General features: G+C 36.1%; 1 protein-coding gene across 1 annotated transcript; it reads left to right on the forward strand.

Moving 5' to 3' along the window:
* The first annotated feature begins 893 nt into the window (after positions 1-893).
* Positions 894-13,058, forward strand: LOC112047727 (putative inorganic phosphate cotransporter). Its single transcript, XM_052885568.1, has 10 exons — positions 894-960; positions 1,567-1,820; positions 2,437-2,622; positions 6,981-7,119; positions 7,588-7,811; positions 8,496-8,648; positions 9,166-9,298; positions 9,816-9,937; positions 10,909-11,028; positions 12,842-13,058. The coding sequence occupies exons 1-10, from the start codon at positions 894-896 to the stop codon at positions 13,055-13,057; spliced, it is 1,614 nt and encodes a 537-aa protein (XP_052741528.1). The 3' UTR covers position 13,058.
* Positions 13,059-13,820: the final 762 nt, after the last annotated feature.

The following is a 13,820-nucleotide window of genomic DNA, read 5'->3' on the forward strand; positions in this document are numbered from 1 at the left end:
GAGTATTATTCCTGTGGAACATTCCACGACAACCTTAATAAACATTATGAAAATGATGTAAAATGGTGCAATAATTAAAAAGTAATAAATTATGACGATGATGGCATCAACAAATTACTTTTCAAAGTTTATTCGCCTCTGTTTATGTAGTTGTCAGTTATAAATCATTTATTATCACAATTACACACGTAACACAGATGTAAATGAGATAACTGTTACATTACAATGAGAGTCTGCGGTAGCCAGATATATCTACCATAATTTAGGAATGCTAAAAGTTTGTTAACCTGTGGTCCTACTGAAGGTAAATACGGTAGCCGAATTTAGAAACGCTGAAAGTTTTTTAAACTATGGTCCTACTAAAGGTTGATACATTTAAAATAATTCTATAATATGTAAGTACGGTAACCAATTTTCAAGGTTGTGCCATATATGACAGTGATGCTTAAAACTACTTTTAGTCTTGACTTGGCCTATTTGTCGAGGTATCAGGCACTACAGTGGTAAGGTGATGGAACAATTTTAAAATAAGCATTATTCATTTATTTCTTTCCAGGATTGTGGTGGAAATAGCAGGTTTCGATGGACCAAACAAACAGACCCTATATGTCATCACAGGTTAGACTGCTGTGGCCAAAAGTAGAGTCATTAATGCAGTGACATAACAATTTCACGTACCAAATAAATTTTGAATACTTCGGATATTTAACGTTTACATTCATAGATAGGTAATTCGATCAAAATCAACATATTCATGATGTTACATATTTATACAAGATAACATTATTAGCTTTTAGATAAATATCTTTTACTTAGGTAGTGAAATACAATTACGAGGCGATAATTAACGAAGTTTGCGATAACATAGACTTGACTGAGTTACTGAAGTAATAATGAAGACTTCTAATAAACATTACAAAATACATTCAAAAGTTTCTGAATGTGACAGTGATTTTAAAGGTAATTTAATCTCTTCTATTGAAAAGATAATAAAAGTTTGAATGGTACAATGATAAGCGTACGTTTATACGTTCCTCTTAAATTATGTTAATTATACTAATGAAGTTTTAAGCTTAATTAATGAAAAACTGCACCCAATGGACGCAATTAAGTCAAGAGACTGACAGACGAACGAACAGACGGATATGTCGAAACTATTGTATACCTTGTGGACTACGTAACCATAATAATGACAAGCTGAGTTTATTGCAGCCATGGTTTTAACGTCGCGCTTGTAACTTCAGTGTGCCCTAGTGGGAGTTTTCAATATTTTCATACTGTTACTATCGCGTTGACGTAAACGCGAATTTATATGGAATTGAAACAGTTGTGCAGTAGTGTCACTAGTTGGCGCTGTTTCGATTCCTTAGAAATTTACGTTAACGTCAACGTGATAGTATCAGTATGAAACTGCCACTTGGCCCTCTGTTTTACCGTTGGTATCGTACTCGTATTGTTTACCTTTACTTTACAAAAAACTACAAAATAACTGTACCGTACCGTATGAATACGACCGTTATTTTTTCATTTGAATCTAAAGAATTTGACTATATTTTTTTTATTTAGTATCCGGTTGGGGTTGCAGACATCAGCAATGTTTGATCCTTTTCATCTGCCTGACGACGGCGTACAGTATGAGGACGTGCATGGGAGTGGCGCTGGTGGTCATGGTTGATGATAATGTTGGAACAGCCGCTGCAGACAATAAATATACTTTTGATAGTGACAATACCAGTGCTTTAGTAGCAAATGGCAATGGTTCGAATGTAACCGCTAGTGAAAATAGAGGTGTGCTGCATTCTCTGCTTTTAGTTCCACCTGTAAGTATTAGTTGTTTTACTATCGGTATTCGGATAAAGCATTATATAATTTTTATTGAAGCTTCAATAACTCCACGGTAAAGGAGCCGGATCGAGAAATTATAGGTTCCATCCCCACCCCTGGAGTATTATTTTTATAAATAAATAAGTATTCTCAAATAAATATTACTGTAATTTCTTTGCATCTGACTTCATGATAATATATTCGTGATATATTAATAATTTTGGAAAGCATTAGCTTATCAATGATTTAGGTATACTAGATATTTTGTGACTACTTTACCATTATTTTTGCGTTATTAAAAATGTAGTCGTTAGGTCATAACATAACGACATGAAACTCAATAGAATGAGATTTTTTATGAAACAGCACAAAATTTAGGCCATGAAATAAAAATAAATCACCGAAATAATTATAAGACATATTATGTTAGCATTCCATGGATTTACCGTGCGGGCGCTGGAGCCATCGTGTGACAGAGAGATCATCTCAGAGCCTTCGACTTGTGGCCTTAGATATTTATATAATCTCAGAACTAACGAAATAGTAAGGCTTAGTTATTTGTGCTTCTACTTAATTCGACTTTAGATTTGACTCCAAACGTTACTGTTTCAGTATCCAACGTTCCGCTGGAGTAAGCAGACTCAAGACACCGTCCTGTCGTCGTTCTTCTGGGGCTACATGCTGCTGCAGCTGCCGGCCGGCCAGCTGGCGCACCGGTTCGGAGCCAAGTATATGCTCACTGCGGCCCTCTTCATCAACTGTATGGCATCTTTCTGTTTTCCGTGGGGTACTTTTTATGTAAGTACTAGAAGAACCTCGCGATTTCAGCCGCGTAGTTCTTATCCTCGTGACGTATACGAGGATAAATGTAATTTATGTTAATCCCTGATAATGTAGCTTTCTAACTCGAGAAAGATTTTTTGAAATCGGTTTAGTAGTTTTTGAATTTATTCATTGCATTAAAACATACAAATCTCTTCTCTTTATAATATTAGTGTAGATTATATCTGGCTAGAGTTCGCTCGAACTGTTTTTAACCGATTTTCAAAAAGGAGGAGGTTCTACGTTCGGTTGTATGTATGTTTTTTTTTATGTATGTCCAGCGATAAGTCCGTCATTTATGGACCGATTTTGAAAATTCTTTTTTTTTTGTTTTGAAGGGTTTGATTCCAAGGTGGTTCCATTTTTTCACGTCAGGATACGATGATGCCATTCTGGAGAAATCGAGGAGAACTTTCGAAGATCGTAGAGTGTAGTGTAATCGTAGAACCTAGTGCGTTTGTTAGTGTTTCCATACAACCTCTACAATTTTCTAAAGGTGTAGAGTTGGTCTGATTATGGAGCCGAAACACAGGCGATGGAACTCGTCAACGATTTACAGCAGTTACCTTTCGTTTGGGCTTGATTAATTTGTATTCAAGAGGACTTTCCACCTAGATGGGTTGTGACTGTATTAAGGGTCTGGTGATGAAGACGGAGGACAGTCAAGACCACTTCTCATTAGTTATGATACCTTTCACGTTTTTCTGAATATTCATATTACGAGTGGATCAAGGGGGAGTGAAATTTTGTATATGAGTTAAGGTAGTATTTTTAAAGGATTACTTATTGTAAGAAAATAACGTTTAAGCTAATTGCTTATTAATTTTTGTTCACACTCAGTAGGTATCCTAACACTGAAAATTAAAAAAAAATTTTAATTTTAATTAAAATATGTCACTGGATTGGCACCGCCTTCAAACTGATCAGAAGGTAGCACATAGGTAAGATGTTTTTTTGCTTTTTAGTTTAAGCTAATTTTTGAGTTGGAAGTCGGTTGAATTTTTTTTATTATTTAATTAATGCTATATGAATTACCGCGGAAATATTTGCAAATTTTTTATCCTAAAACATTTGTAAAGTTGGAGCTCGCTTACCTAGAAGGTGTCTATTCATTCACGCCAGGCATTGATGTGAATTTATCTAAGGGATTATAAACTTTGAAGTATTTAGATTAAGAGGAATATTTTAATTAAGAAACAAACGGCATAGTTAAAGTAAAAATACAAGAGAGTTCCGGAGAATAGAAATATTGTTGAATAAACTTATTCAGAGAGTGTACGAACTAGAAGGAAAACTCAATTGTTGCTGTTTGGTGATGTAAACACAAACTGTGCACAATTATTTCTTGATTATTTAAAAATCTCACAGAGAGAGGAATTCATTTGACTCGGCAATCTCCGAGAGGTGCTCTTTTTCTCTTTTGCGCTTTGTGGTCTTAATTATTTTTTTCTTTGAATCTCGTTTCATAGAGTTGGCGTTAAGAAAATGTAATTTGGTGCAAAACTAACGGCGAAAAAAATATTATTACTAACGACGTAATTTTTGACGTAATAATAAATAATAGACTTATCTCAATTTAACAGGTAATAATTATTTTAAACTAGAGGACGCCCGCGACTTCGTGCGCGTGAAATTCAGTTGTTCACAACTCCTTCGGGACCTTCCTACAATGGATTTTTCCGGGATGAAATTTTTTTGTCGCTGCATGTTGCTTACAGTGAAATTCCTATTCAAATCAGTTCAGCCATTCCAAAGATCAGCCTGGACATGGACTGGATAATTAAAAAAAAAACTTGTAGGTATGTTGTATACAGACAGACACTTAAATTTTATGTTTGATACATTGAAAATTTAAAGCAGATGGATATGCGAAAGAGTTTGTTTGTATAGGTTTCAGTAATTTTTTTTTTTGTATGATTTAGGAGTGTTGAATAGTTTATGTATTGAGTAAGGTTATTAGGTAATATCAATGAAAAATGTGTTGTTGTATTATGTATTTAAGACCAGCGAATGACTAATCGTGCAATGGCCAACCGTTGTCGAAAATAATACTGAGTTAGCATGAGAATAGGGGCTGCTACAACGCACCACCACAAATTTTCATGTTAATTTAAATGAATACACAAATCACAATACAAACATACATTGTACATACAGCCACAGGTAGCGCCGAGCTATTGTATCGGCAAAATGCTGACATCGTAATCAGTTCGAGTGGTTACCTGAAACTTGACACTTGTTTACATTGCGGATAAAACTTATACTATAAGAGCGGAGTGCATTTTAATATCGACGGTTGGTTCTCATATTAAACGATACATTAAAGCTAGAAATGTTAAATTGCAAAAAATAAATGAGCGATTGAACGAATGGCCCTGGTCTTGCGTAAAAACAACGCGACGCGATTATTACTCATTGCATTAAAATGTGTTATGCTACGTATAAGTGCCAGAAAAAATTCGATGGACCAGACTTATTTTACAACTAGCTGACGCCGCGTGGTTTCACCCGCGTGGTTCCCGTTCCCGTATGAATATAGCCTATAGCTTTCTTTGATGGGCTGTCTAACTTTGAAATAATTTTACAAATCGGACCTGTAGTTCCTAAGATTAGCGCGTTCAAGCAAACAAACTAACAAACTCTTCAACCTTATAATATTAGTATGTATAGATCTCTATCTATCACTCTAATTACCGTTAAAGATTGTCGCCGTTGACTCTTTGAGTATGACGTGATAATTTGCTTACTTGTGCTACTTGCGAGAATTCCATATTGCAGGCATGTTAAGTATAGTTTTCAATGTTGATAATGCGTTTCTTGGTTTTGGTCCGTATTATTTTACTTTATTGTAATATAATTCCAAAAAGTGATCCGAATAATCTATACTAATATTATAAACCTGAAGAGTTTGTTTGTGTGATTGAACGCGCTAATCTCAGGAACTACTGGTCCGATTTGAAAAATTATGTCATTGTTAGATAACCCATTTATCGAGGTATAAACTATATAATTATACCCATATTTGTACAAGTCCGGGAACGACGCGGGTGAAACCGCGTGGCGTCAGCTTGTCAATAATAAGCCCTATTTGGTTCACTGTTGAGCACGAGTTTCCTCTCAGAATGGGAGAGATGATTCTTGGTTGAACTTTTCAAGCAAGTAATTTAAAAAATATGAAAACAACCAAAAGGAAGGACAAATTCTCTACATGGGTGGTGTTCGGCGTTAGGGACAAGTCCTTAATAACCGTTTGGAATCTGCATCTTTCGTCAGTTACCCTTCTTCTTCATGTCAATATTTTATCATGTCTTCAAATGTGTACTGTTGTTGCCTTTCAGCGTAACAGTCGACTGAATGGGCGGCCGTGTTAGACCGGCTCGGCCGCGCGCCGGCTTACCCTGTAGAGACGGTCCTCCCGACTGTACTACGCGAGAGCTCCTATTTATATCGCAAACCGTTAAACATTTCGTTAGCGTGATGTAGAACTTTTGCTTATATCTTCTTAATTGTTAGACTTATGTGAATTATTTTAATTGATTTATGTAGAGCTGCACCTACAGATTCCGATTACATGTTTTTTGGTTGGTGTGTTTTAACGTTTTAATATGTAACGACAATATCGTACCTATATAACAACATAAATTAGCTTGTGTTCGTTATTTCTCTGGTACGGTTCGATAATTTGTTTTTAACTGACTTCCAAAAAGGAGAAGGTTCTACGTTCGGCTGTATGTATGTTTTTTTTTTTTTTATGTATGTGCAGCGATAATTCTGTCATTTATGGATCGATTTTAAAAATTCTTTTTTAGTTTTAGTAAAGGGTTTTATTCTAGGGTGGTTCCATTTTTTTCATGACAGGCCAACTTGCTACCGCCTTCAAAATGATCAGGAGGTAGCACACTGTACGATGTTATTTTTCGCTTTTTAGTTTAGTCGAAACATTTTTGTGATTTTGATGTCGGTTTTTTTTAGGGTTCCGAACGTACGTAGTACAAAAACGAAACCCTTATTAATTAAAAATTTTTATTAACATCTGTAGACAGAGAAGTAAATAGGCTGACATTATATATTGAAATCGTATAGTCTTTCGTACCTACTAATAACGACAGGTCAATAATATGTCTGTTTATTTCACTGTCAATCAATCACTTGGTTGACGCTCGTCGCTGCCTGTTAATTCGGACCCTGTTTTCCATTGAACTACCCGCCATTTCACAAAATTTATTTATATTCTTTTCACATATTTACAGGAACTGAAGTCCCTACCAGTAAGCTCCTTTTAATCTGTTTTTAATAGATAAATTGATGACAATAATATAAGATTTATGCCAAAGGGAGGATGGATATTCGCTTCTGCGTTGCGCATGCTGCAAGGGTTGAGCCAAGCTTGCATAGTTCCCGGCATGCACACCATGCTGGGCAGGTGGACTCCTTTGGAAGAGCGAGGAAGATTAGCGGGTTGGGCATATGGAGGTATGTTACCCAAGACTAACTAAAAATAGTTAAAATCCTATAATTTAAAATAATTAAAACTTAACTTTTTAAAATTTTAATTAATCATATTTTAAACTACCAAAAGTTGTTACTGACCAGACGTTTTTTTACTGTTTTTTTATTAATCAATTATACAACTTAACAGTCACAATGTCCTACAAATTGCGTGGTACATTATCATGTTCCGACGCTCAGAATTTATTAGTACCTAGTAGCCCAATTAGTTACCAGAATCAAGAATTTTCGTAAATAAAAAAGTTGAGCGTCTCATTGAGATGAAACTACACACGGAAAATTAACTTGATAGTAATCAATTGTAAAAGTGTTGCACTAATTCTGGTCTATTCGAAACGCAGGCTTGTAAAAGACGGTGTATCGTAAAAGCTCGACACTCTCCAATTAATTTTAGTGGGAAAGTGGTCACTTATTATTTTTTGTATTTTCAAGGTCAAGCCCTAGGAGCAGTACTAGGTCTGCCAATAACCGGTTTCATCGCATCGTCAGCACTCGGCTGGCCGGGTATATTCCGCTTCTACGGAACCCTGTCCGGGATAGTCGGCTGCGTGATATGGACCTTCGGCGCTGACTCCCCCGCCCTGCACACCAACATCAGCCCAGCTGAGAGACAATACATTGAAGAGGGACTGGGACATACTGGATTGAATGGGAAGGTATGATTAGGAAGTAAGAAGAAAAGAAAATATCTATGATGATGTGTAAAATATGTGAAATAATTTACATTGAGGAATAAAACGTTGTTCACTTGGTATTAATGACTAACCCACGCCTCGCGAATTCACCCATGTTGTTCCCGTTTCCATGAGAAAATGGGGATAAAATACAGCCAATTACGCTTACAAATAATGTGGGCTTCTCGTGGTAAAAGAATTTTCCCGCAAACTTTACCTCTATATAATTTTATTAGTATCTATAATTTATTTTCAACTTATTTTACAAACCAATAATATTAATAAAAGTTGTAATCCTCGTAACTTTAATTTTTCATTTGTGACTTCAATTATTACCATTAAATCATGACATAACTTGACGTTTCAAAAGTGCTAACTTATAAGCATAGGTAAGTCTTATTGGAATAAATGAACTTTGACTTTGATTTCAACTATTACCTTGGTACTTTATTACGAATTGACTTCAAAATTAAAAAGAAAAAAGAAATAAGAATTTGTGATAAACAGTTAATTCATTGTTTTAGTTGAAACTTTTGAAAATCTCCTGAGGATACTCCATTTTCTGAGTATGACGTGTTGGATCTGACGTTATAGTTTGTGATCTTCGGCTTTCGTGGAGAACAACTAAATAGATTAATTATTTATTGTTTATAATGTATGATTCAGAGGAAGCCGCCCGTCCCGTGGTGCAGCATCCTGCGCAGTCGCGGCATGTGGGCCATCGTGGTGGCGCACATCGGCCAGACGTGGGGGCAGCTCACGCTCTACACCGAAGTGCCCGCCTTCATGGACAAAGTCATGGGGGTCAACATCAAAGCTGTAAGTAGCTATACAGTAGACAAATCCTCAGTACCTGACGATAAAAGACGTCAAACAGTGCGTGTTGCCAGACCTACGTCGTACTTATGAGGATTGGTCGTTAACTGCGGGCCATGTAAGAAGGCTCAGAGTCATTTAGCGCGGGATAGTGAAGAACCAAAGTCGGTGATACAGCTCAACGAGTCACGAAGCGGAAGTGGCAATGCACGTGGTTTGAAGAGTCAATAGACAATGTTGGCGGACCTCCCTCTAGGTTGGAACAGACAACGCTAAAAACGCTAGGTGACGTGACATCGAGCAGATTGTAAGGAGACTTTGAAAGCGGTTGTGCATTGCGCAGGTGTTTGGAAGTCCTTTATATGAAGCGGTGGACGTCCGTCTGAGAAAATGTAATATGGCGTACTGTATTCTAAATTCATCGAAACCAAATTGCGGTTTTACATCTAACAGTAATGTTTATCTTCTTGGAGTAATTATTATTAGTCTCTTAATTTATTTGTGCTCTTTGAACTTTCAGAACGGAATGTTGACAGCGCTTCCCTTTCTCGTGATGTGGTTCACGAATTTCTTCTTCACGTGGTTCACGGACATGCTCATAGTGAAGAAACTGCTCAGCGTCAGCAATACGAGGAAGTTGGCCAACTCTTTAGGTAACTTTGTTAAGCTGGATTAGATTCAAAAATACTGCAATTACTTCCGAAAACCTTCTTACATTAACAACTTTTAAGCAATTACTAAGTTTTATTTTATAACCTGATTCGTTTTAGATTTAGTGTGATTTAGTTTACAAATTGACTTAAAAGGACTTTATAAATTCATAAGTTTTGTGTTTTTAGTTGAATCATTATTGTCATCTTCGTTATGATCATCAGCCGATGGACGTCCATTGCCACGGACATTAACCTCTTTTAAATTATCAAATTATACGGACTACGATCTCAAGCCGCCAGCAACCAGAGGTCAACCAGCACCTAGTGATCCTAACGTCCATCGCCTGTGTGAATGATGTGCATTACTCATTGCCACTTCAACTTCACGACTCGTTAAGCTATGTCAGTATTGGCTGCGGATAGCTCGCTCCATCGTCCGCTGAATGATCTGCTGAAGAGAATACTCCAAACTTTAATAAACACCATTAACAAATATTGAATCTCTTCTCCCATACAGGCTGCGTCCCCGCCGCTGTCGGTCTGCTGGCGCTGGCGTACGCGCCCAAGAACGTGTACGTGGTGGAGTCCTTGCTGGTGTTCATTTGTGCCTTCAAGATCGCCTGCTCAGCCGGCTTCCACGTGAGTCAACTACTTTGTCCAGGAGACTATACTAATATTAAAAGGAGGCAAAGTTTGTGAGTTTGTAGATCAATCTGTGGATTTACTATGTATTTTAAAAATGATTTTACCCATGGAAAGCTACATTTTAACCGAACAACGTAAGGTATATTTTATTCTAGTATTCCCTCGGAAACGGGAACTACGCGCATGTACCTACTATAATAAAAATACTTGGAACTCAACACGTTAATAATAGTGAAGACTGAAAATTTTGAATTGAAATATTGAATAAATTTAGTTTTTCCACTCCCATTTCGTAACCTACTCAATATAAAACCTCAAACCATATTAAAAAGCTAATCATTCCTACATGTCGTTCGTTAATTACCAGAAGGGTAAACCGTGCTACAATGATTATTTTTTTAATATTTACTTAGTTCACTGTAATTAGTTGGTTACAAAAATCAGTTAGGCGATTTTATAATAAGAGACAAATTTAGGATCCTCCCGAGACCAAATCTACACCCATATAAAGATCGAGGAGGCCATGTCCAACGCCAATTGTATATTAAAATATTATTTACCAAAGTTTGTTAATTCTTTTATTTATTTTATCATGGTCGTAAAAAACATTTGTATGCCACTGCACGTAATTAGCCATTGTAGCACTCGTACTGTCTATTGTTCAGTAAAAAACACTCGTGCTACAATAACCTCCGTTATATGACAGTAGCATATTTTATTAACTATTTTACATACAGGTGAAATATCTTTTGAGACAACAAAATTATAGAAAAATAACGGATATTCAAATTGTAATTCCAGCGCGGAAATGCAGCCAGTATTCTTGCCACCACCACGTGGGCATGATTTGTATAGTTATTAGGATAAGTTCCTTATTGTATTCTTTCTCAATAAAAAAATAAATAAAATTGTAAACAAAATAAAGTTTATTAAAAAGTTTTGAGTAGAATTTATCTTTCGCACAGGTAAACCACATCGACATATCGTCCAACTTCTCCGGCACCATGATGAGTATCAGCAACTTCGTGTCCAATTTGTTCGGCTCGCTCGCGCCCACGGTGGCCGGCCTCATCCTCACCGACGTCGTAAGTAACAGCTTTTGTATGACAAGCTTATTTATTTAATGACTAGTTACCTCTTCATTGTGATCTCTCCTGCTTTTAAGCGATGATGGAGTCCAAGATTGAACCGGGCTTACTACGTCTTTGTGATACCTAGCAATAGCCGATGTCTACCACCTAAGCCAATTTAGAAACAATGAAATCCTGACATCACCAAATGTATCAAAAAAGTCAACGTTTAAACAGGTTAAACTTAACTACCACCTCATAAGTGTTTAGAGTCATCAAGATTTTGAGTACGATGCAATTTAAGGCAGCGCTTTAACTTGGAACAAAACTTATACTCATATCTCTAATTTATTTTCCACATAGCATCGTACGGGAAAGCTGCGGGAAATTCTCGTAATTTATTACGTATTTCAGTAGTATTTTAACGTCAATTCTAGATACGCCTTTTGGTTTTGCTACGCCGTATTTTAATCTTCATCTTCCATATCAAAGGAATCTATCAAAGGAAAAACAGTTTTAATTACGAGCGGAGACATGAAAACTCCACAAGAAAATCGGGACTTTCATCTCGCAAGATTACATCGAAATGTTGATCCAAACAGATACCTACGAGTATATGATCAATATTAGCGCGCTTTGAAACCTCGCAACTTTAATTGAAGTTTGAGACTTCTGTTCGTCATAAATCATTTTTTTACAAAATATTACTAACTTGTGAACTTACCTACTGATCTATTCATTAATTTGGTCTTTATTATAAACCTATTAAAATAAACATCAAAATATATCATCTACCTACTATAATATGATATCCACCAATAAGCACGATGACATTTTGTTACATAGAATTTTAAATTCGTATATGTCAACTAGCATACGTAAAAGGTAGTGAATTAGCCTGCAAAACTCAAGCTGCCATTCTTGTCTTAAGCCACCACTGTATTAGAGCTTACTATATATACCGCAAGTCTGTTAAGTAAGATTTACACTATCCAGACTTATTATGACTAGATAATTTACTTATAACCAACTAGCTTTGACGGCCGCGTGGCGCAGTGGGTAGTGACCCTGCTTTCTGCATCCACGGCCGTGGGTTCGATTTCCACAACTGGAAAATATTCGTGTGATGAACATGGGTTTTTTTTCAGTGTCTGTGTGTATTTATACATTATATAAGTATTTACATGTAGTATATAAATGTATATAAATATTATAATATCAACTATCTTAGTACCCATAACACAAGCTACTGTGTATGCTTACTTTGGGGCTAGATAGTGATGTGTATTGTTTAAGTATATTTATTATTATTTATTTTTTTTCAACTAGCTGATGCTGCGTGGTTTCACCCGCGTCGTTCCCGTTCCTGTAGGAGTACGGGGATAATATATAGCCTCCATAAATGGGCTGAAATATTTTTTCAAATCGGACCAGAGATTAGCGCATTCAACCAAGCAAAAAAACTCTTCAGCTTTATAACATTAGTATAGATTTGAAAAAGGAGCAAGTTATCAATACGACATGTATTTTTTTAATGTTTGTTGTAATCTAAAAGTATGTATCTAAGCATTTTTTATTGGATTTTTACTCATTACTTTATCTCCTATTCACTGACAAAATAGCCCTTCACTGCGATCTGATCTAGATGATACGTCAAAAAGGTGAATTAGCCTGCTGGTTAACTTACTAATTAGGTAGTAGGTGGTGTCACGTCCTCGTATCTCGAAGAGTACGTGAAGCCGTCGGTCCCAGTCATCATCAACATGTGTGTTAGTGGTAGCTGGCGAATTAGTTGACTATGGTATTGATTATTGTCTTTCATTTTCAGACGAGCGAATATCTCTGGAGGAAGGTGTTCCTCGTGGCTGCTGGACTATTTTTCTTCAGCAACTTGGTCTACGTCGTATTCGGCACAGCCGACAAAGCGGACTGGGACAATGTACTACAAGAAGGAGATGCAGAAGAAAATCCAAGTGAAATGAAACCGATGATCGATAGAAAGGACACAAAAAAGAAGCAGGATATGATAAATGTAAACTCTTGATTATAATTTTATATAAATTTTAGTCCAATTTCATCATGTATTTTGACTTATATTTATGATTTGTAAAATATTGATTGTGTTTTAGGTATAATAATATTTTATAACTAAGTTGATGCCTGTATTAAAGAGATTTTTTATCCAATGACTATCATTTAATAACCTTTGACAGTTACATTCGCAACCAATCGCAAAAAAAGCTATAGTGACAAACAGAGTTTTTGCTCGCCTTTGTCTAAAATAATTTGTATTTAAATACAAATCTTAGTATACTTTAAAAAATAAAAGGTATTCTACACAAATTGCAAAAATATTGTAGCTCATATAGACTTGATTGATCCGTGGCTAGTTTCTACCCTACTGACAAAAACGTGCCACCAAGCGATTTAGCATTCCGGTATGATGTGGTGCAGAAACCGAAAGGAGTGTTGATTTTCATCCTCCTAACAAGTTAGCCCGCTTCCATCTTAGATTGCATCATCACTTACCATCAGGTGAGATTGTAGTCAAGGGCTTACTTGTAAAAAATAAAAAAAAGACCAGAGAGTTGTCGGCGTCCATTAATTCATGAAAAAGGAAATATTTAACATGTTTAAAACAATTTTTAACAAATGACTGCTATACTTTGATATATTCATAAATAGCAGATAAACTGCCTGTTGAAAAAGGTCAGAGCCTATTACTAAAGTAAAAAAATGTAAACACAGGAATTTCATTACAGCTTGAACCCACTAGAGTAGGGTATGGCTATGACTTATGAGATAGC

This window comes from Bicyclus anynana, chromosome 14 (genome assembly GCF_947172395.1).
Source record: "Bicyclus anynana chromosome 14, ilBicAnyn1.1, whole genome shotgun sequence".
NCBI lineage: Eukaryota > Metazoa > Arthropoda > Insecta > Lepidoptera > Nymphalidae > Bicyclus > Bicyclus anynana.